At 44.5% G+C, this 24,734-nt stretch overlaps 1 protein-coding gene across 1 annotated transcript; it reads right to left on the reverse strand.

Annotated features, from left to right (window-relative positions):
* Positions 1–6,601: 6,601 nt before the first annotated feature.
* Positions 6,602–9,057, reverse strand: trh (thyrotropin releasing hormone). Its single transcript, XM_033037341.1, has 2 exons — positions 8,799–9,057; positions 6,602–7,261 (listed from the first exon to the last, which is right to left on the reverse strand). Exons 1-2 carry the CDS (start codon positions 8,962–8,964, stop codon positions 6,756–6,758), a joined length of 672 nt encoding a protein of 223 aa, XP_032893232.1. The 5' UTR covers positions 8,965–9,057; the 3' UTR covers positions 6,602–6,755.
* Positions 9,058–24,734: the final 15,677 nt, after the last annotated feature.

Genomic DNA, 24,734 nt, shown 5'->3' on the forward strand with positions numbered 1-24,734 from the left:
GACTTCATTGGCCGGACGGCGGTGGGGAGAGTCAACAGCTTTAAGTTCTTGGTCATGGTCACCTCAGATGATCTGCCCTGGACCCAGCACATTAATGCAATTACAAAGAAAAATCATCTTCCTCAGAAGTTTGAGATTTTAAGAAGATCCAGTATGTACTCTACAGAGGACGCCATATCGGCGGCCCTACACTCTGCCCTGACCCACCTGGACAGCAATAACACCTACATCAGGTTGCTGTTCATTGATTTCAGCTCCGCCTTTAACACTGTCATCCCCGCTAGCTTGCTTGATCACCAAACTCAGCGGACTTGGCATCCCCACCTCCCTCTGCAATTGGACACTGGATTTCCTCACCAACAGACCACAGTCTGTTAGGGTCAACAACCTCACCTCCTCCACTATAACACTGAACACCGGCGTGCCACAGGGCTGTGTGCTCAGCCCTCTCCTCTACTCCCTCTTCACCCATGACTGCATCCCTAAGAATGGCTCCAACGCCATCATTAAATTTGCCGACGACACCACGGTGGTAGGACTGATCAGTGACAACGACGAGTCAGCCTACAGGGAGGAGGTCCAGCATCTGGCAGCCTGGTGTGCCAACAATAACCTCGTCCTCAACTCCAAGAATACGAAGGAAATTATTGTTGACTTCAGGAAGAACAGAGGGGGCAGACATACCCCCATCCATATAAACGGGACTGAGGTGGAGCGCGTCTCCAACTACAAATTCCTCGGGGTACACATCTTGGAGGATCTGTCCTGGTCCCTCAATACCTCCAAACTGATCAAAAAGGCGCAGCAGCGCCTTTACTTTCTGAGGAGGCTCAAGAAAGCTCACCTGTCCCCCCAGATCCTGACCAACTTTTACCGCTGTACCATCGAAAGCATCCTGACCACCTGCTTCACGGTATGGTACAGCAGTTGCACCGTAGCTGACAGGAAGGCACTACAACGGGTGGTGAAAACCGCTCAGTACATCATCGGTGCCCCGCTCCCTGCCATGGATGCCCTCCACCGAAAACGGTGTCTGAGACGGGCCGGGAAGATCATCAAGGACCCCTCCCACCCTAACCATGGACTGTTTGCCCTCCTCCCATCAGGAAGGCGGTACAGAAGCCTCAGGTCTCGTACAAGTAGGATGAGGAACAGCTTCTTCAACAACACTATCACATTGCTGAACTCAGAGTCCCGCCGATAGATTTCTCCAGTCTCTCCATCCACATTGTTTGCTTGTTTGCTTATTCTGTATTTTTATTTCTATATTGCACTATTACTACGAACAGACGCTAAACTGCATTTCGTTGTACCCATACTTGTATCTGTGCAATGACAATAATGTTGAATTGAATTGAATTGAACTGAATTGAATGTCACTGAATCAAGCTTATTCTATCAAACTTATACAGGTGCATGGTGGAGAGTATACTGACTGGTTGCTTAATGGCTTTGTTCTGTAAGTCAAACACTCGAGAGCAAAGGAAGCTGCAGAAAGTGGTGGACATTATGAAGTCCATCACTGATACTGACCTTCCCACCATCAAAGTGATATACAGGAAGCGCTGCCTCAAGAAAACAGCTATCATCAAAGACCTACACCACCCAGGCCCAGCGCTCAACCTGCTGCTACAATCGGCAAGTAGCTACAGGAGTCTGAGTATGGTGACCTCAACACTGTATGACCTTTTGACTATATGACAATTAAACACTCTTGAACATGAACATTCTTGAAATGATAGAACTGTCTTCACTATTTGTAGATTATGTACGTGAGGCATTGGCCTGGTTTGTGTCTTCATTGCTTTAACCAGTGGTGCAATGAGCTTCCCTTTATGCACTTAGCACAATGGACAATAACTTCAGTTTTGTAACTGTCCTTGCAAATTCCAAACAGCACAGGGTGCATTGAAACCATCTTATTAATGAAGGAGGAATGTTTGTTCTTTTTAAACTGATTGCCAGTGCAATAGGATCTCAGAGTACCTCAGTTGATGAAAAATGGAACAGTTGATTAAAAACAAATAGGTTACTACAGAATCTGAATTATTTAAATCCAATAGACTTTGGTTCAGTTGGGCAAAGGGATGTAACCGAAGATTAAGGAATCTCAACTCTGGGCATAGAAATCTTTTTTGTCAATGACTGTGGATTTCTGCAAGAATTAACTGAAAGGAAATTAAATAAGAACACCCTTGTTATTCTGCATGGAAATGGCAATTTGATTAGATACAGGATGGAACCAAAAAGGAGGAGATTCATTTTTCACAAAGACTAAGATTTTCACAGATATGATATAAGATGCAGAAGAGTTACTTTGATTATGGAAAGTGATATAAAATTAATGATGGCAAATTAATGACTACTTTTACATTGCTGCCCAATTTTGTTTTAATTTAGGTTACTGTCTCTGCATTATGATTTATGCTGTTGCACAGACATCCAAGACGTTTAGGTTTGTAAAAATACAAATGACAACAAAAGTGATAATATGGTTAATCAGTTAGTAATTCTCATATCCTTGCATTTCCTGAGGGTGTTTATCTGACCTGCGTGTTTACAGGACCCTTTGCTTGCCCAGTGACAAACCACATCTGGGAAACTGTTACTAAACTAGAATGAAGAGGATCATTTGAACACCTCTATGAAATAGCTTTTGAAACCAGCTTCTAGGTTCAAATATAATTTCTAATACCTTTCTTCTTTTAAGATCGTACTTAAAGCTTTCTTTTGCCTAATTAGTATTGCACGACCTTGTCATATTGTGCCCCTTTTAGGTAGTGTTGCTAATGCATTGTTCATGCAGAAAATGAGGCAGAACTCAGAGCCTTGGCAACTGAAGAATCAATTAAACTTAGGCTTGATCAATACTGGAGGAATAAAGAGACCTCAGAGAGTTGTAAAGCTGGAGGAACTTAGAAGCAGATCAGACATGATCGTGTAAAATAGCAGCACAGCTTGGAAAGTTGTGGAGCCTCTTCTCTACCTAATGTGTCTGTTTGTTGTTCATACAGAAATAAGGCATGGATAAGTTGGGCCGAAGGGCCTCTTTCCATGCTGCATGGCTCAATCAATATGACCTTGGCAATGGAGGAATTTCAAAGCAGAAGCCAAATATAGGGTGGTGCGTGGTTAGGAAGGAGTACGCATTATGAAGTAGGAGCAGACTTGGGGGTGGCCATTGGTGGTAGAATAAGGGAGACCAACCAGCAGTGCATAGCAAGAGTGGAAGAGTGGACAAGGATGTTCAACAATAGTGGAATGCATAACAGCACAAACACAGCTTTGGGTTTCCTCCCGAAAGCTGGAAAAACCTCCAGCCTGTGTTCATTGTTCATGAATGGGATCAATGAAAATATTAATGAACAGGCATTGAACGGCATTAATCAGCCCAGTGGGTTAGGGATATCTTGTCTGAAATCCAGGGATCCAGGTGTGTCATAGTATACATAATCAATTAATATACAGATTTTATCTCAGATCTCTTTCATCAGGATAAGATAATTGACCAGAAATGCCAATCCTATTTCTCCACAAATGTTTCTGTTTTCATTTCAGATTTTTCAGCATGTGCAGATTTTAGCATTTCAATTAAATTTAGATGCAGCTATAAGCAGTTTTAATCACTGAATTAGACAAGCCAGAAAATTATGCTCTTCAAATAGAACACTTTCAGCTGACTGTAACTGTGAATACATTGCATTAACGTTATCATTTTCTTCTGGGTAGGACCCAAGGTTTGGTGCTGTCCTTTCAATATTTGTCATCGGAACTGACATGAGTACCATTTACTCCAGCTAATGCCGTCTGAATCACAGTGGTGAAACTTGCTGCGGTTGTGTTTGTTGCAGAGGTGATACATCTACTTTACGCCCTAGCTGTGCATGTCCCAGTGTGCGCGGCTGTCACTCAATCACCATAAAATCTTTCTGTGTCAAAAAGTACTCTTCCTCATAACCACTTGGCGAGCACTTTTGAATTTAGGATATTTTACAAAAATGCAGCTTTATTTGTTATTCTATATATTCATCAGATTGATTCCTGTGTTAGGCACGGCCCTTCCCCCACCTATCTTTGGTAAGAGTCGAGTGATGAACTGTTAACTCAACAGCAGGCTGATTAAAAGGTACAAAGCTGTCATCTGCATACCAAGATGATGAGGGTTCTGATAGTTGCTGTTGGGGGTCATTTAGTGGGTGCACGGGCAGGAAGTGGTGGGCTTTGGTAGTGAGGGGTCTGAGAGGGCTCAGGTTAGTTTATTAATTTAACATTCTTATTTCATCTATTTAACTCTAATTGGGTCTATCTGGTGTTTTTGGATGGTATGAAAGTTAGGCCTTTAGCACTTTCTGCTGAGGCCTTTGTTGGTGTGAAGAGATAAGGCAAGACTTTTTGGTCTGGCACGTGGAGATTGAGATGGCAACTCTATTGAGGTGTTAACTGGGAGACAACGAAAAATCCTCTCAACCAGCCTGTCTTGTTCTTTGTCTCGGAAGACAGAGGGAAGCCTAGTCCACTGGGATCATGGATGGAGAAGCCGATGGTAGACCTCTGAAGAACCTCCAGTTTAAATTCCATTTGGAATATTTTGAAGGACCAAGAACCAAAGAGAACCAAGGATCATTAGCACACCTTTCAATCTATTGTACCAACCTTACTCTGTCAGTATGTAATAAAAAGGAACTGCAGATGCTGGTTTATACCAAGGATTGGCAAAAAGTCTTGTAGTAACTCAGCAGGTCAGGCAAAATCTCTGGAGAAAATGAACAGATGATGTTTCCGATTACTGGAAACATCACCTGTCCATTTTATCCAAAGATGCTGCCTGACTTGTTGAGTTACTCCAGCATTTTGTGTCTATCTTCCTCTGTCATTCCCTATCAACCAACTTACTGTCCAATGTTTGTTGTTGGGAACGGTTCTGCTGAGGATGAAAGAGATCGCCTCATTGTGTTTTGGGAGTTTACATCATTCATTTTATTATAAAGAACTTTGAAATAATTCTTCAATTCCATAGCCCCACGGCCACTGCTGGTCACTGGCGTTTCTTTAATCCATCAGATCCAATCCAGCAGGGATTCACCCCAATTCTCCTTCAAAACAGAAGGTTTTCAACTGCAACGGGAACATTTGGTGAACTGGAGCGAGTGGGTAAAAACGAGGTGGAAGTATAGGCACTTTAGCAGGCCATTCGGTCCATGGGATAGAATTAGATGGTCATTCAGCCCGTTGTGATAGCAGCAGGTGGGCCATTCAGCCCGTTGTGCTATGGGAAGGAGGTGGTCATTCAGCCCGTTTGGATTTGAGCAGGAGACCGCCATTCAGCCCGTCGGCATAGAGGCAGTAAATGGTCATTCAGCCCGTTGTGACAGGGACAGATGGTCATTAGCCCGTTTGGATGGGAATAGAACTGGCCATTCAGCCCCTCAGGATAGCAGGAGATGGCCATTCAGCCGGTTGAGCGAGGGGGAGGAGATAAACATTCTGCTCATTTCGACTTTTCTCTGGACCACAGACTTCTTTAATTATTAATGCCACAAACTGCCACAGACAGGAAAAGACGGGTCGGAAAAGCGGAGAGAGGAGGAGAGCTTTCTAAATGTGGAAGGATCGTGCCGGATCAGCGATCTCTGCAGCAGCCCCTTCTTCCCATCCAGGCGGGCACGGAGTCGGTAAACATCTATTGCGTTCACAAGTGTGACACTTGAGGTTTCGTGTAGAAAAATGATGTCGACATGCGTTTTATTCAAGTTCAGGATGGTATTTACAGGTTTGGGCTCCGCGGTGTCCGTCACTGTAAAGTCCAGTCACAAAAACCCCGAGACCGCGTAAAGACGCGCGATTCCCAGGCAACAGCTTGGTCATGGTAGAGGGAGAAGAAACTCAGCAACTGCACATTCACCCCTCAGGCACACAGGACAGTAATTACTGTTCTCTCGTCTTCACATCCCTTCACACCTCGCTCTCTCGCCCCATTCACTGGTTACTCCAGTCCTCTTCATACTCCCCCCCCCCTCTAACACATCCCTCCTTCTTCCCACATGACTCCTCTTCCTTGCCGCGCTCTTTCCTTTCCCCCGCGTTGCCTTCTTCCTGTCTCTCTCCTCTTTGTCCTTACCCCGCTTCTTCTCACCTCCTCTCCTCGTCCTCTTCCCTCTCCTCTCTCATCATCATTCTCTCCTCTTCCATCTTTCTCCTCTCCCTTTCCCCTCTCTCTTCTCCCCCTCGCCCCCTCTCTCCTTTCCCTTCTCTCATCTCCTCTCTGCCACTCTCCTTTCCTCCCCCCCCCCCCCCCCTCTCCCGTCTACCCATCTCGCCTCTTCCGCTGTCCTCTCCTTCTCCTCCACTCTCTCTTCCCCTAACCTTCTCACCACTCTCGGCTCTCTCTTCCCATCTCCGCTCCTATTCGGTATCCTCTCCGCCCTCTCCCCCACCCCCTTTCTCCTCTCTCTCCCTACATCTAGGATCTCTCTTATTCTTACAACTTTCCTCTCCTCCTCCATGTAACTACCGCTGGTTGCCTTTGCTCACGCTCCGTCTTCGCCCCCCCCCCCCCCCCCCTCTCTCTCTCTCTCTCTGCCCATTCCTTGGATCTCCTAGACACTACGACATGCGTTAAAGAACATGCTGGGAAAGTGATGATAAAATCGCGAATACACTTAAAACAAACTCTGGTCCAGGTAACAGGTTTATAAGATTTTAGGGGGGGAATTCCATGTGAATGGAAAACAAAAATTTTACGACATTTAAACATTTCAATCTCGGCCTTCAAACTCCCCATCTGAAGCATCTCTCCTCCCGGGGTGTTGCCGCTTCACCTCCGTCTTACTCACGCCACCTAGCAGCTCTAACAGGCCACAAGCCACAGGGTCCCGTGGGTCACAGGGGAAGGGGAGATCGCTGCCTGTGCCGGCCGCCTCCGGGTGCCTTCTGGTCGGCTGCCGGACACTAGACTGCGCCTCTCTCTCCCCGGAGTCAGACTCGGCCTCCCAAGCGCCGCGACTGGGCTGCCGGCTCTGGCTGGACAACACGAGCCTTGTGTCTGGGTGCTGCCGCTTGGAGAGCCCCTCTTCCTCCCCAAAGAGGGGCCCGTCCGCACCTCTCCTCCCGGGATGTTGCCTTTTCTCGACTTCCCGGTAATCCTCTTCCTCGTCCTCTTCCTCTTCGCGTTTTCCTGGATGTTGCCGCTTCTCCAAATTTACTAAGCGTTTCCCCGGGTGCTGTCGCTTGGAGACCAGTTCGGCTGACGGCGAGTCCACCTCTGAAACAAGTAAAGGAAGTGTCAGAAACACACGAGGCTGCACAGCGTAAAATAGCAGGAAAAACGGACTGGATAAGGAAGGGGTTGGAGAAAGGCCCCTATCCGAAACGTCGCCTGTCCACTTTCTCCACGGATGCTGCCCGACCCGCCGAGTTAATCCAGCACCTTGTGTCTTTCATTGTTAAACCAATATTTGCAATTCATTGTTTCTACCAAGATGTTACAATCTATTGCACTCACGTATGGTATGATTAAACTAGATAGCAAGGAGAAGTCGTATTTCACAATATATCTGCACGCATGATAACTAATAAACCAAACCAATTAACCTGTGACCACGATTAACGGACACCCGCTCTTCTAATGCCCCTGTCCCACTTAGGAAACCTGAATAGGTCGAAAGTGGTTTCTGCGTAGTGGAGGATTCTTCTATGTTCCTGTGATTATTTCAACAAAATCAAAACCGGTCTCGACTAAAAATAGGTTGCCGTTTGGTCGCAGCCAGTGGAGTGGGGTCGCCATTTACTTACAGGCAGTCGAAGGCAATCTCCTTCGCTGAACGGCCATTTTGATTGGCTCATTGGAGTTTTCAGCAGCTTTTGTTTTCAGGACCTAGAAGATCCGCCGCTTATAATGCCCGCTAACTTTATTAAACTTCTTAAAACTGTCCCTACTCCTCCCCCCCCCCCCCCCCCCCACCCCCTTATCTCCCCTTCTCCCCCCCCCCCCTTCTCTCCCCCCTTCTCTCCTTCCCTCCCGCGCTCTCTAAAGGACGTACCGTGCTTTGTGGCAGCCGTTTACCTTCCTCTTCATCGCGCAGACAGCGCTCCCCCGCTGTCCCTGGCCCCCACCTTCGCGATGTGTTTGTGTGTGTGTGCGGTCGGTCAGTAGATGCAGCTCACGCTTCGGTCGAGGCTTTCCAGGCGAGTGACCAAAACCTCTGGCGACTCATGGAAACCTTGGGTGGGGCGCAAGGTCACCAGAGGTTTCCGTTCAGGTTTCCGTGGGACAGGGGCATAACTTTAACGGGTCTAAATCAGCTCTTCCAACTCTCACTGTTCACCAGGACTGCCCGTGTCCCTGCGCCCCACACCGCTGTCCCTGGTGCGAGTGATATTGTCCGCCGGGGGACAGACCACGAACGCTGGTGGGCGATTCATTCTGCGGATGTCACAAAACAAAAGGGCGCCCGATGTCAGAGCGACACCAGTCCCCTAATACCTGCAGCAGCCGACTCTGAAGCTCTACTCCCGCCGGCTCTCGCCTGCTGGAATACAAATGATCATCGCTCGCACACAGCCGTTCGCTAAAATTCCTCCGAACCCGGTGCTTTTCCCTGTTTTCTAACATCCGTGTCTCAGAACAAAAAAGTTCGACGCTAATTCTCCAAACAGCGCGCTACCCGAACTCAATGAACGCTGGAATTTTAAAGCATTGCAAGTAAAAGTTCTTAAAGAGTTCGCAGTTTCTGAAGTGACACGCCGTGTTATTACGGAGGGAAATAATGGCAAGTGGGTTGGATCTATGATCCGCGTACCGTTAGTGTTGACCCCTTGTCCCATTTCCATCAGCATGGCGTGAACAAGGGCCGCCTCGGCTCTCTGGAGCTGCCGCTCTGCCGCTCCAGCCGCCCGCTGGCCCGCGACCACCGAAGCGCTGTGAAAGGCGAGTGAGAGCAGCAGCAGAAACCACAGCGACCTCATGGCGGTAAAATCGAAAAGCTGTGAACACGCTCTGTGAAAGGGACAAGAATCGGAGTTTGCTTAATTCTTGAGCAGGAGAGACGGGGTGTTTGGGTGCGGGGAGCGGTGCGCTGTCCCTGGTCCTGAAATAGAGAGACCAGAAACATCGAGTATCGGACTGACTGCAACGCCTCACTCAAACACACTCACTCACATATATCAACATAGACACACTCACAGACACGCACACGCGTATATGAGCACACAATCTCGGACACACGAACACGTCTATATTCACACACACACAGACATGTACATTCACAGATACGCACACACATACGTATATTAACACACACACCTACAGAAGGACTTACACACACTTATTCATTTACACACACAAGAACACACAAGCATAGATACATTCACAGCCACACACGCGAACACACTCACAAACAGATACAATCACGGATAGACTCTATCCATTCATATACACTAACACACTCTCAGAAACAAATTCATATTCACACGCACTCGAACGCGCATTCACAGGCACACACAGTCACACCCGCTCTCGCACACAGAATCCCATACATGCTCACACACTGGTGCTCACACACTCATGCATATATTCGTAACATAGGTGCAAATAAAGACCTACTGTGTAGGTAAACAAGCACACCCACACTTTCTTTCTCACACGCTAATGTGAGATTTTAAGTGAGGACTGAGCCCCATTCGGGTGCATAACGTTACCTGTCCCGTTTCCGACTGCCCTAGACTGCAGGCGTGTAACTCAGTCCTGCTGTGAAAGATCGTCGCTCGGACTGAGCCTCTCTGCTCCCAACTTCGTTCTTGATTCAGTTTGCCTTTGCCGATCGAAGTTTCCCCATTTATAGCAGTTTTGTCGCCCCCTCCCCCTAATCCGTCCCACCTCCAGCCTCCAACTATGTAGAGAAACCAGCCGTGGGTTGGACGGATGCAACTTTTCACTGATCAGAAAAAATAAATAAAAGTCCTTTCTCACAGGCGACAGTCACATACTTATACGGGTGCACACGCGTACATGTACAGAAATGTGTTCTCATGTACTGTACAGGCAGGTGAGTAAGGTAAGAAGCAAGTACATGTAAAACGAACATTCAAAAACACTCATATGGACATGAATATATAGAAAGACAATTATATAAATAAATGCACGCATTTGCTCACTGAGATTTGCACGTACATTAAGACAGAAACGAACACGTAAAACTCATATGGTAGGTACACACAATTGCTGGGGAAACTCCGCGGGTGCAGCAGCATCTATGGAGCGAAGGAAATAGGCGACGTTTCGGGCCGAAACCCTTCTCATATATGGATACAACAAAAGAAAACACCCAAACACAATCATGCATCGATTTAATCATAGATAAAACATATATGTAAACACGCACACACATACAGTATACACAGATGTATGTATGCTCACTGATATACAAATCCTCTGCCTAAACGCATGGCCTGTAATATTGGCATTCTCCTGTCCAGGCGTCTTGTGTGACGCTTAATTAAAACTCCAGCCAGTTAAAATACTTTGGATAATCGTTCTCAGAAGAAAAATAAAATATATTTAATGAATCCCTCAGTTGTGTTTGCTGTGTCCTTGGAGGCATTCAGACAGCGCTGGCAATTTCTGTGACAATTAAAAAGAGGTAAGGGAATTAATCAAAGTACTCTCATTCATATACCAACTTTCAATGCAACAAAATATTCTCCAATGCTTGGCAGACAAAAATGCTCTTTTGAAATGTGGTTACTCTTGTAAATCAGTTTACATGACAGCAATTTATTTGCAAAATGCCACAAAAAGTAATGGATGATCAGATTGCATAAGTAAATGGTGCTTTGCTGAAGGACAGATGTTGACTAGGGCTGGAAAAAAGCCTCTTCCACAGGCAGTGCACATGATAACATTTTATATCCTCCAGAGAAGAACTATGAGACATTGATCAATCTTCACTTTTGCCCCTTCAAACATAGAAGAATGTTTCTGGCCCTTTGACCCACATTGTCCATGCTGAACATGATGCCGTTAAACTAATCTCCTCTGCCTGCACAAGATCCATATCTCTCCGTTCTCTACATATTCACGTGCCTATCTACATTCCTCATAAACACCACTTTTGCATCTGCCTTCACCACCATCCCCTCCACCACCATCTCCAGCAGTGTGTTCCAGGTACCCACAACTCTCTGTAAAATGGTTGCCCAGAACATCTTCTTTAAACTATGCCCCTTTCACCTTGAAACTATGTTTTCTATTCTTTGACTTTTCCATTCTGGGAAAAAGGTTCTGACTGTCTATCCTATCTATGCTTCTCATCATTTAATATACTTCTAACAGGTCTCCCCTCAGCCTCCAAAGCTCCAGAGAAAACACTTTAAGTTTGTACAACCCTTGTTCTGCTTAATAGTCTCTAATCCTGGCAGCATTCTCACATACCTTTGACATCATTACTGCAATGGGGCGACCAAAACTGTACACAATACTCCCAATGCAGCCTAACTAAGCTCCTATAAAGCTGCAGCATGACTTCTTGACTCTTATACTCAATGGCCCGACCAATGAAGGCATGCATACAATATGCCTTCTTTACCACAATCTGCTTGTGTTACCTGCTTTCAGGGAATTATAGACTTTGATTCCAAGATCCCTCTGTGTATCAATGCTGTTAAGTATCTTGCCATTAAATGTAAACTTTCCCCTTACATTTGACCTTCCACACTTGGTCAGATTAAACTCCATCTGTCATTTATTCGTCCATTTTTCTAACTGATCTATATCCTAATGTATACTTTGATAGCCTTCCCCACTGTCTGCAACTTTGGCGTTGAATGCAAACTTACTAACCAACCCATCAATAGTGGTCCAAGTGGTTTATATATGTGCCTAACAACAGATCCCCGTGGAACCCCACAACTAGTCACAGATCTTCAGCCAGAATAACATCCTTTCACCACAACCTGCTGACTTCTTTGAGTAAGTCAGTTTTAAATCTAAATGACCAAGTTACTATGCATCGTATGCATCTTAATATTCTGTAATCCTGTCAGCATTCTCACATACCTTTGACATCATTACTGCAATTGGGTGACCAAAACTGTACACAATACTCCAAATGCAGCCTAACTTAGGTCCTATAAAGCTGCAGCATAACTCCTATACTTAGTGGCCCGACCAATGAAGGCATGCATACAATATGCCTTCTTTACCACGATCTGCTTGTGTTAGCTGCTTTCAGGGAATTATGGACTTTGATTCCAATATCCCTCTGTGTATCAATCTTGTAAGCTCTAGCAAAGGGTTTGAATCTACAGTTTTATCTAAAGTGGAAGTTTACTTTGTGCCACAAATGACACTTCAATAAGCAAAACAAAATGGATCGTTTAATGGCTAATTAGTGAGTAACTTTCCAGTTAACAGAAGCACGACATGGATGTTTTGCTTTGATGACCGCTACTTGGCTGAAGGTTTTGGCTGCCAAATCAGTCTTTGAACATTATACACTATTCAAAAATCAAATAGTCGCATTTATCTTAGTGACTGGACTTTAGCCCAGATAATAAATAATAACTCCTGCAGCATAATTGAAAGATATAGATCAGCAACCACAAGTATGAGGCTTGACTCCGCCATTGGTGTCAGTCCCCTTTGATGACAGTCAAGTCACCACTATTTTAATTGTGCTGCAAACCAATACATTTTTATCGTTAGCTCCAGTCAATCACCACCAATGCTTGCACTTTTTGATAGAAGAGCAAGCAAGTAAATAGAACACAAAAATAATTAACATGGCCTATTTAAGCAACCACATTCGTTTGAAGGTTGCAAGGAAAAATCCTATTATTTTGCTATTATTATTTTGTATCCCGATGAGAACAACATTATCAATACGCATTTTTGCCCATCCCTAATTGTCTCTGAGAAGGAAGTGGTCATCTGCCTCAATTGAATCAACGCACTTGATGGATGAAGATACTCCCACTGTGCTGTGCGGTAAAGAGTTGCCGTATTTTCACCCAGTAGAGATGAAAGAACACAGAAGCATTTCCAGTTCTGAATGGTGTGTGCTTTGAATCAGAACCTGGAGATTGTGATAATCCCTTGTACCTGCTGCCCTTGTTCCTTTCTTGAATCTGGCATATTCCATTTGCTAATGAAGTCATCTTTGTGCCAAGTCTTCATTTAGTTGCCTGATTGCAGCTGGAAAGAAATTGCTCCTGAATTTTAGGTATACATTTTCACACGTCTGTACCTCTAGCTGATATGAAAGGGGAGAAGGGGTGACTGAGGTGAGACTGGTCCTTGATTATGCTGGTAGCCTTGCCAAGACAATGTTTATGTAGATGGAGTTCATGGAAGGGAGGTTAGTTTGCATAATGATCTGGGCTACATCCACAACCCTCTGCAATTTCTTGCAGTCTTCAATGGAGCTGTTCCCAAACCAGGCTGTGATGCATTCTGATAAAATGCTTTCTACGGAGCATCTTTAGACATTGGTGAGGGTTGTCAAGGACATGCCAAATTTACTAAGTCTTCCAAGGAAGTAGAAGTGTTGGTGTGCTCTCTTGACAATTGCTTTGATGTGACTCAATATAATTAAAAGATCAATATCATTGAACATTCAGTCACCCAATAGGTGCAGCCAGTACCTGGTGGCTTTCAGGGTGCAGACCCCCAGCTAATGTGAGTTTATCGTATAACCATAAAACATAATATGTCTTTGCGTATGGACAACTTTAGACAATGAATTCAAGTCTAAGCCATCGGAAATCATATAACACAGTTCAAAAACAATTCTCTGAAGGGAGGTTTAGGAAGTGCTAATGAAAAAGTCTGCAGACAATAAATAGACTATCCATTTAACTGGTCTGTGCTCCTTGCTCTTATTCATCACAAGCTTCACCCCAATTTCCAAATTCCAGAGGGCTGGATTTTACAGCACACAGGAAAGGAAGAAACAATAGCATAGTCCTTTGGAACCCACTTTGTGTGAGGTGGTATTTTTGGATCAGACTAAGAGTGTTCTCATGACTGCTAACTCAGTGCAAGTGATCTTAGGGATCAGAGAGTGAATGTTCAGAGACAGAGAGGATCTCAGGAATCACAGAGAAAGTGACCGCAGGGATGGAAAACGAGGGACCTCATGGGTAGAGGGGGAGTAGTCTCAGAGATAGAGAGTGAGTGATCCCAGGATAGAGATGGATAACAGGAATAACAAGGAGTGTGTTCACAGGAATCGTACGGAAGAATAGGTGAACACAGAGATAAAGAGTGAGTTCAGACTCTTGAATCTTCCTGTTCAACCCTAACCACATCCATGCCTCAATACTGAACTACTGAGGACCTTTACACTACTATGTTATTTGGCTTGCAATATAATCGTCTGGTTTATATGAATAACTGATCATTCGTTTTGTATTTATTTGTCGTGCCATTGTGTTTAATGTGCAAGTAGGAAATTCTTTGTGCCGGTCCCAGCACATATGACAATTAAACAGTCTCGAGACTCTTGAGTGATCTCAGGGATCAAATAGTGAGTGAGCTCAGACCAAAACAGACCTTTCCTGGTCTGTTTACTTTAGTTCTACTTCTTCAACAACTTTCTGTTTGATGTCCATGTGTCCTTATACGCGCTCAGGATCGGAAAAAGTGATTAGCTGCCCCTCTGACTGTCCTGGACCCTGCACATTTCTGATCACTTTTCTAAGTAATGTGTGGCTTTACTGTTATAAATCGAGTCATATAAATGGGACCACCGATGCAAAACTTTGAAGGAATTGTACTTCAGAAGTACATTACTCAGATAGAAATAGATGATTAGCACACAGGCCCCTGTGAGTGATGTCTGTGGTCCCAGTTTAATATAATATTGACAGGAGTGTAAATTAGAGATGACAGGCTGTTTGTGATGTTTCAACCATTTCATTATGCAGCTTTCAGAGTCTTGCATCCAGAATGCGCAGAGCGGTAATTGGACAAATTTTATGTATGAGATATCAGCATTTTGTGAATTTGAAACTAGATTTTTTTTTAATTTAATGGATTTATACAGAAAAATACCTAAAAATACAAAGAAAAAAAATAGAAACCATATGGTGCAGGTTAGGGAAAGATTGTGGTCAACATAAGAGCCAAATAAGAGGGAGCATTCACCGGTTTTAATGTTAGTGAGTCAACATTGACCTTCATTAAAAATATAATCTAAGAAAAAGCAAAATAGAAGCAGGAGTAAGTCATTCAGCCCCTTATGGCTATCCCACCTTTCAGTGAGGTCATGGCTGGCAAATTTACTTCAATTTGATTTTCCTGTATATCTTTCCCTCATGTTCCTGGATCCTTGCAATATCCTGAAAACAACTGGTATTTATCTTGAATCTACTCATGACTGAGCCTCTACAGCCCCCCTCTGTGTACCTCACTTGAGATGAAGAAATCTCTTCTCTACCTGTTCTGACTGACCAACAACTTTTGAGAACCTTGACCCTTGGTTCTTGACTCTCTGGCCAGGGAAAATATCAACTCTGAACCCATTCTGTCCAGGTTCAAGGGAATCACATCTCATCCTAAAATCCAGAGAAAGACAGCTGAGCGTTTCCAGCATTTCTGTTGTTTATTCCAGGGAGTACAATTCCAGACTAGGGATGGGGAGAGTGGTGATGAAACTGACCAGAATTTGATGAAACTGGCCTGGATCAAAGGACTTTAGGTTTGGGAGAGTTTGAATAGGCTGGGCTTGTTTTCCCACAGCAAAGGAGGTCGCGAATGATCTGATAGATGTATATCAGATCATCAGAGGCATAGATTTGGTAGATAGTCAGAATCTTTTTCATGGTATGGTTATCAAAAACAAGAGGGCTGAGGTAACGTGTGAGGATGGAGTTTTAAAAGGGAACAAAAGGATACATTTTTAATGGAGAGAGTGGTTGATATCTATAACCCCCCACCCGAAGAGGAGGAGAAACATTTAGCCAGACATGGAAGGATAAGGTCCTAATGCAGGCTAATGGAATTAGTATAGATGGGCAAAACGATCGGCATGGAGATGGTGGGGGAAAGGCATCATTTATGCGCTGTAAGACCGTATGAATCTATGGTTACTTAATCGCTCCTCATAGACCAAGCCGCTGTATCTTTGCTGCAGGTCTTTTGAAACCAATGAGTCCAGACCCGTGTACAGTGTTCCGGAGGGCTCACCAATGCTCTGGTTTATTAGACTAAGATGTCTCTACTCTTGTATTCAAATCATCCTCCAAAAAAAGGCAAGGTGCCATTTGCTTTCCAAATTGCTGATGTTTCAGAACATTAAGTAGTAGTGGTTCTTATACAATACAATACAATTCAATTTATTGTCATTTGGACCCCTTGAGGTCCAAACGAAATGTCGTTTCTGCAGCCATACATTACAAAACAAAAAGACCCGAGACACAACACAGTTTACACAAACATCCATCACATCGTTGTGATGGAAGGCAAAAAAAACTTATCTCTCCACTGCACTCTCCGATGTCAGAGTCAGAGTCAGAGTCAAAGTCAAAGCCCCCGGCTGGCGATGGCGATTGTCCCGCGGCCATTAAAGCCACGCCGGGTGATGCAAGGTCGCGCACTGGGTCTTGGTGTTAGAGCCCCCGGCGTGCGCTCGCAAAGTCCCGCGGCCATTCCAAGCCGCGCGGGGGGCGATGGTGTAAGGCCCCGCTCAGGTGCTCTTCAACCCCGCAACTCGGGCGGGAGAAGTCGCCATTGCGGAAGCCCCGAAAAGCGGTCACCCAGCAGGGACCCGCGGGCTCCCGGTGCCGCCGTCCGCCAAACCCGCAGTTGCAACCTCCGAAGCTCCGGAGGTCAGGTGGCAGCAGCGCTCCACCACCGCTCCACCCGCTCCGGACTCGGCCAGCCCCGTGACGGTGAGTAGTCGGCAGCTCCGCAGCTGGAACCCCAGGTCGTTCCTGTTGGAGGCCGCTCCACGTTGCAGCCCCAACGACAACGGAGACCCGACAAAGAAAAGGTCGGGTCTCCCGTGCAGGGGAAAGATTTTAAAGTTACCCCCTCCCTCCTACCCCCCCACACACATACCCCAACAAAAAAAACAACAAAAACTACATAAAAACAAGACAAAAAATAATAAAACACAGACGGACTGCAGAGGCCGCTGCTGACGAGAGTCGCGCCGCCCACCACATAAAGATATAAACATCAAAACCTCGCAACCTTTCAAAATTATTCTACCATTCTAATTTTTTCTACTGGAGGAGATGCCCGCATATATTTGCACATCACGTTCCATCTGCCCAGCCCTCTCCCATTCACACAGCCTGTGCATATCCTCATGATGCTTCTCTGCACCCTGCTCACAATCCACACTGCCACCCAGACCCGGCTTTATGTTGGATACATTTCACTCAGTCCTCTCATCTGCCTCAATGATAGAGGTGGTGAACGACTAGAGTCTCAGCAACATCCCACTCGTCATGGCTTCCCAACCAGATTCCCAGATGCAGTTATTCCTTCCGTGTTTTCTGGCCATTAAACAATCCAGAATCCATGCCCCAATTCTAAATGCTCCAATTCTGTTTAATAACCTTGTGGTTATTGAAGGCCTTCTGAAAATCACAAGTAAACCACTTTCATTCTCCCCTCCTTATCTATTTTACTAGTGTTAACCTGAAAGGACATTAAAACAACTTGTCAAGCATAATTTCCCGATGATAAATTCATGGTAACTCTGCCCAGTCCTAGTATTATTCTCAACTGTCCTTTACCACCTCCTTAGTAACAGAATCTAACATTTCCCTAGAACTGAAGTAATCAATAACTGGTCTCACGTTTTTCTCTCCCACATGTCTTAAGTAGTTGTGCAATATTTGACACCTTGTAATCTTTGGGAAGTGTTCTAAGGTCAATGGAATTTTGGAAAAGGCCAATGAGTACCAGCCAGCTCTATCAAAAACCTGAGAGCAAGTCGACAGACCTTGGCGGTTTGTTGCCTTTCGTGTTCATTAATTTCTCCAGAACATTTCTTTCAACTAATACTAACTCCCCTGACCTAAATTATTCTGGACTATTGTTCTTCATTAGTTCCAAGAGAGTTTTCACAATTCCCCCCCAGACCTCCCCAGTTCCGCGGTCCATGCTAGATTAGCCTGCTTCCTTGATAGGGTTGCTCAGCATGTTGGTCAAAAAAATTACCTCTTACATACGATGAACTTATCCTCCTAGCTATAATTCTAATATTCTACCTTGGTTGGCTAGATTAAAGATTCCATTGTTTTTTGAATTGCCCTTGTTATATGTGCCTCTGGTTTCCTGCTACTCTACATTGCCTTTCGTATTCAAGGGCCTGGAGGCAACTCACAGTAGTGTTTCTGTCTCTACCTGTTCCATAGCTCCATCAATGCTGACTCGACTTCTCGTTCTTCTGAGCTACATTCCTTCATACTGAGTTTATCCCATTTTTCATTATCAGGTCCTCCTTGTCTCCTATTTAGTTGGTCTGTCTAAATGATAAGTATCCTGGAATATTTAATTTCTGACTTTGGTCGCTTGCAAAGGCGTCTCTATAATGACTATTAAATGGAACCAATTTATTTCTATTTGAGCCGTTAATTCACCTGACTTGTTATGTATGCTGCACACATTCAAACAATTTGTCTTTTTATCATTCACCCTGCTTTGAGTCTTATTAGAGGTAATGCTCTTATGTTTGTATGCTGTCCCTTCCCGACAGGTTCAGATTATCCTTTCCTGATCCGTAATGTCATCTTCTACTTTCCGTTTCACTTCCTATATTTTAACATCATTTAAACCCTCCATGTCAGTTTAATTTGAAGCTATTGTTATTAGAATTTCTGGGATACAGTTGTAAACGGAATTCAAATGAAGCTCAAGCTAATGGTACAGTTTGTCCACCATTGTTGGTGGTGGTAGTGCCCATGGATTAATACTCATTTATTCCACATGACACTTTGAGCTACACATTTACTTTGGGAGTCAGAGTGTCCTTTATGGTAAAGTGGCCAGATGGAAGCCACTCCTCAGTAAAAGGCAATGACAGCCCACTTGGAGTTTGCCAAAAAGCATGAGAAACAAGATTCTCTGGTCTGATGAGAACCAGGATTAAACTCTTTGGCCTGAATGCCAAGTGTCACGTCTGGAGGAAACCAGGCTACCGCTCATCACCTGGTCAATACCATACCTTTGGTGAAGTATGGTGGTGGCAGCATCATGCCGTGGGGATGTTTTCAAACCTAACTGGGAGACTAGTTAGGTTCGAGGGAAAGATGAACAGAGCAAAGTACAGAGAGATCCTTGATGAAAACCTGCTCCAGAGCATTCTGGACCTCAGACTGAGGCGGAGGTTCACCTTCCAACAGACAACAACCCTAAGCACACAGCCAAGACAATGCAGGAATGGCTTTGTGACAAGTCTGTGAATGTCCTTGAGTGGCCCAGCCAGAGCCTGGACTTGAACCCGATCGAACATCTCTGAAGGAACCTGAAAATAGCTGTGCATCTACGCTCCCCACCCAACCTGACGGAGCTTGAGAGGATCTGCAGAGAAGAATGGGAGAAATTACCTAAATACAAGTGTGCCAACCTTGTAGCGTCATACCCAAGTAGACTTGAGGCTGTAATCACTGCCAAAGGTGCCTCAACAAAATACTGAGTAAAGGGTCTGAATATTTACGTAAATGTGATATTTCAGTTATTTCTTTTTTATTACGTTGCAAACATTTCTAAACACCTGTTTTCACTTTTGAATTATGGGGTATTGTGTGGATTGATGATAAAAATAATGAATTTAATCCATTTTAGACTAATGGTTGTAACGTAACAAAATGTAGAAAAAGTGAAGGGGTCTGAATACTCTCTGAATGCACTGTATGATTAATGTAGACTTCATACTGTTGGGCACTATAATGCAAACCGTATAAAAATATAAATGGCAGTGTTAGCATTGGGCTGTAATTACACAAAATTATAGTTTACTCAGCACTGAATCTCCAGTATTCTGGACACCATATTCAATGTGTATTTGTCTCTTGCTATAAATAATTGTTTATTCTTTCTAATTTGAGAGAGGCTAACTCAGGAACTGGTAAGCAGTTTTGATCTCCAGATAATGAAAATTATATGGATGCGTTGGAAAGCATGCAGCGTTGATTTTTAAAGAATAATACTAGAGCTGTTTGAATTATCAGAAACTTTTGAAAGGACGTCATCCTTTACTCTTAAAGGTGAAGACAGAATGGTCTCCTAAGAGTTGATTAAAATCATGGAAGGGTTTAACAGGTTCAGTATTGAGAAGATTTAGACTTTAGGGATAGTGTGGGAACAGGCCCTATCGCGTACACCTAGCACTATCCCTCACACCAGAAACAATTTTACAATTTACAAAAGTGAATTAACCTACAAACCCGCACATCTTCGGAGTGTAGGAGGAAACCGGAGCACCTGGAGAAAACACATGTGGTCACAGGATGAAAATACTCCTAGCACCCGAGGTCAGGGTCGATCCCGGGTCTCTGGCAATGTAAGGCAGCAACTCTACTGCCGTGGCACTCTGTCACCCTTAATTAATGTATGGTCACCTGTGGAAGACCTAAAACTAGGGATCAGAAACATGATATAGATACAGTAAATCCAAAAGCACTCCAGAAGATGTTCAAAGTATGGATCCTGCTGCCATATGGAGCCGTTTATGGGGGAGGCTGGGTGAAGAAGAAAATAATTGAAGATGTGTTTGCAGGGATGGGTGGAAAAGATGGGAAGAGGCTCAAGGGCAGTGTTAATGGCATCGCCCAGGTGGTCTACTTCTGTGCTCTCCATTATTCCATTGTCTCTCGTCTGTGATTCTGCTTGTGTTTATAATAATTGTGTTTATAATAATAATAATAAGGCTTGCCCACCACCACTAGTGTCATTCAGTCTCTATAGATCTCCAGCCTATAGTGGAAATTCCCTTGTTTTCTCAGTGGCCGAGCTAGAATATTAGGGTTATGCAGGTCAATTCACAAACTTGATGGTTGAAGGGAAGTAGCTGATCCAGGACCTGGTGGTGTGTGTCTTCAGGCTTCAGGTGGTACCCTCTTCCTGATGGTAGCAGCAAGAAGAGGTCAAGGTAGGGATTGATGATGGATATTCCCCGCTTGAGGCAGCGTCTCATGTAGATGTATTCAAAGACGGGGAGGGCTGCGCCCGTGATTGACCAGGCTGAGTCCACCACTCCCTGCAGTCTTTTTGTGTTCCTGTGCCTTACATCTCTGGAATTTTCTGCAACTGAAGGTGGTCGGAGGTCAGATCATTAGATTTATTTACAATGCAGATAGATACATATTATGAGAAATTGGCACAGCTCCACATATCTGTACTTGGATGAGTATTTGGTCATTATGGATGAGTTGGGCCGAAAGGATAATTCTATGACTACGGGAAGTGAAGGACAGTATATATCAACCATGATCATTTTGAATGGTTGGGTCAGGTCTCAGGAACCGAGTGGCTGACTCCAGATCCTATTTTATAGTGTTCTTGGGTTCAAATGTGACCCATAAATGGTGCCCCTCAAGCTCACCCCTAGTCATCTGTTTGGGTGAGGCCAGTATATCCTACATTATGAGTAGCTCCTAGATCTCTTCACTGCTCAGCACTGTTATCCTTTGAAACGCAGTCTCTCAGTCCAAGCGACTCAAATCAATCTATGTCCACAATAGCCAGACATACCCATGGGCCATAGGAGCACAGACTATTGAACCCATCTTTGACAATGAGTAACTCAGCACCTCACCTTCCTCAGTCTCAGCAGATCCCTCCTGCATGCCTGTAAAATGTTGTTTTGCTGTCTCAACCAAAAGTGGTTCAGGTATTTCAGACATGTGTCCTGGTCTTCAACAGACCCACGGGTCACCGTATCCACGTGCCTATCATTAGTTGCATCTTCAGTCAATAACATTGGAAAAGATAAAATAAACAACTTACAGTTGTTTGTGTAGAAGCTCAAGAGTTTATCAAGTATAAAGTTCCGCCCGAAATAGGAGGTGATAGTTACTGAGTAGCTCAGACCCTTGGGACACTGGTGATACTGACTTCAGTCTGATTCCCTGTCTCCTGTCTTCCTACGCACTGTTTAAGCTGAAGTGAATCTTCCTTCCACATTTATCTCACAGGCAAAGGCCACTCAATCAGTTAAAGAGTTATTCCAAACCCCCCAATCTACCTTGTTGCCGCACTTGCACTCTTTCTTTTATCTGCACGTTATATGCAACACTATATTCTGCATGGTTTGATTGTATTCAGGTATCGATGGTTTATCTGAATAGTACACAAACAAAATGTTCCATTGTATCTCGGTACACGTGGCAATAGTAGTTCAATACCAAACACCAAATACCATGCACATGGTTTTCATTAGCTTGATTTCACCAGTTATACTCAAAAACATCACAGACCTCTGAAGACCCAGATTACCTATTCACCCTGGTCAAAGCAAAACCTGCTGGACGTTGGCCCATTTTTTACACCCATTCCCAGCTATTCCACCATTACACCATATCCTACAACCATTCACCCATTCCCAGCCCATTCTTCCTGTACAGCTCCAATTCAATAAAAAAATGCTCAACCCAGACCTGCAGGTTTGTAGGGTTTGGAGCTGGGCCCATTGCTGTTTGGCATCTTTATCAATGATTTGGATGAGAACATACAAGGCATGATTTGTAAGTTTGTAGATGTCACTAAAGTTGGTGGTATTGTAGATAGTGAAGATATTGTCAAAACTGGCAGAAGGATCTTGATTGGTTGGGCCGGTGGACTGTGGAATGGTTGATGGCGTTTAATACAAGGTAAGTTCGAGGTGTAGGAGTTTGAGAAGTCCAACCAGGGCAGGACTTACACAGCGAGTAGCAGGCCTCTGGGGAGTGTTGTAGAGCAGAGGGATCTTGGCGTACAGGTACATAGTTCATTGAAAGCGGCGTCACAGATAGGAAGAATGGTCAGGAAAGCTGAGTATTGACTATGGAAGTTAGGAGGTTATGTTACAGTTGTACAAGACATTGGTGAGACCACATTTAGATAACTGTGTTCGGATTTGGTCACCCTGGTATAGGAAAAATGTTATTGAGCTGGAAAGGGTGCAGAGAAGATTTACAAGGACGTTGTCAGGAGTGCCTGGGCTATAGAAAGAGGGGAAGCAGGCTAGGACTTTATTCCTTGGAGTGCAGGAGGATGAGGGGTGACCTTACAGAGGTGTATAAAATAAAGAGATAAATCGATAGGGTAAATGCACACTCTTTTACCCAATGGCAGGGGAATGAAGAACCTGAGAATATAGGTTTACGGTGAGGGAGGAAAGATTTAATAGGAATCCGAGGAGCACCTTTTTTACACAAAGGGTGATGGGTACTATCACATTGTTTAAAAAAATGTTTGGACTGGCAAGGTGAGTGATAGTGAGGTTATGAGGATGAGGTTGTGAGGGTCAGGGTGAGGTGGTGAGGTTGTGAGGGTGAGGGTGTGAGGGTGGGGGTGTGAGGGTGGGGGTGTGAGGGTGAGGGTGTGAGGATGGGGATGTGAGGGTGAGGGTGTGAGGATGGGGATGTGAGGTTGTGAGGGTGAGGGTGGGGGTGTGAGGGTGGGGATGTGAGGGTGGGGATGTGAGGTTGTGAGGGTGAGGTTGTGAGGGTGAGGTTATGTGAGGGTGGGGATGTGAGGTTGTGAGGGTGAGGTTGTGATAGCGAGGGTGAGGGTAAGGTTGTGAGGGGAGGAGTGGGGGAGGAGGAGGTGAAAGTGTGGGTGTAGGACATGAGGGTGAGGAATGTGATGGTGAGGAATGTGAGAGAGCGTGGTGTGAGAGCAAAGTGCATGAGAGTGAGTTGTACATCAGTCCCCTGAGTGTGTAAACTTGAACTCTGCGTGGCAATGGGCGACACGAGTGGTTCGATGTCGAGCTGTTTGAAAAGTAAAGTTGATAAATGTAACATCTCGGCCGTTAACAGACTATTTGACCTTGCTGTTGTCATCTCCTGTTGTGGGATTTGTGTGGTGTTCCTTACTAAAAGATACAGGTGATGTTTCCATGGATCCGTGCAGGAAACATCCGGGGATGTCAGTCACGAAGCATTGATACAGAACACATCATTCAAGAGTCTCCTTTGTCTAGGTCTCCATGATTGAATTACCCACTCTCAGGGTAGTTCATTTTCACATTACAGACAGAAGACACTGTATTCTTTTTATTCATTTGAAGTCAGTGACTTTGTACAGTGCAGATTAAGTTGAAGAACACAGAAACTATTTTAATTAAGCAGGTCATTGAGGCCTGTCATATGTCAAAAAATATGGCCCAATTATTTTGAAAAGCTAGCACTATATTTTCATACCTGATGTTTACTGTGACTCATTGCTGTTCACTTTAAGTTTTGGGGAATAATACCCATTAGATTCATTCCCATTTAACAGCTGTATAATTATAACACTTATGGTATGCAGGGGGGAGGGATGAACATGCCTGGTTTGTCATTTTATACAAAGCCGTTCTAGCGCTCTTTCACTTGGTGCTATTTTTTTCCTCTTTATTCGTAGTTTTGAACGTGTTTTCATTCACTGCACTGCAAGAAATAATAACTGCGCCATCGACTGCAAGTTGATGAAGCGCTGTGGTGAACTTCCATGTTCCCATTAGTGTTTTGGAGGCTTTATCAAACATGGACTGCCCCTATCTGCAATGGAAGCAGAAATGAACGGTGAAGTGGGACCC

Source organism: Amblyraja radiata, chromosome 18, assembly GCF_010909765.2.
Source record: "Amblyraja radiata isolate CabotCenter1 chromosome 18, sAmbRad1.1.pri, whole genome shotgun sequence".
Lineage (NCBI taxonomy): Eukaryota > Metazoa > Chordata > Chondrichthyes > Rajiformes > Rajidae > Amblyraja > Amblyraja radiata.

What these genes read in the sequence shown, in the direction of transcription:
- trh (XM_033037341.1), bottom strand. Translation starts at nt 8,964, where the DNA reads ATGAGGTCGCTGTGGTTTCTGCTGCTGCTCTCACTCGCCTTTCACAGC. An exon ending in ACAAGGGGTCAACACTAACG is followed by an intron (nt 7,262 to 8,798) that starts GTACGCGGATCA and finishes TACTTGTTTCAG; the next exon opens with AGGTGGACTCGCCGTCAGCC.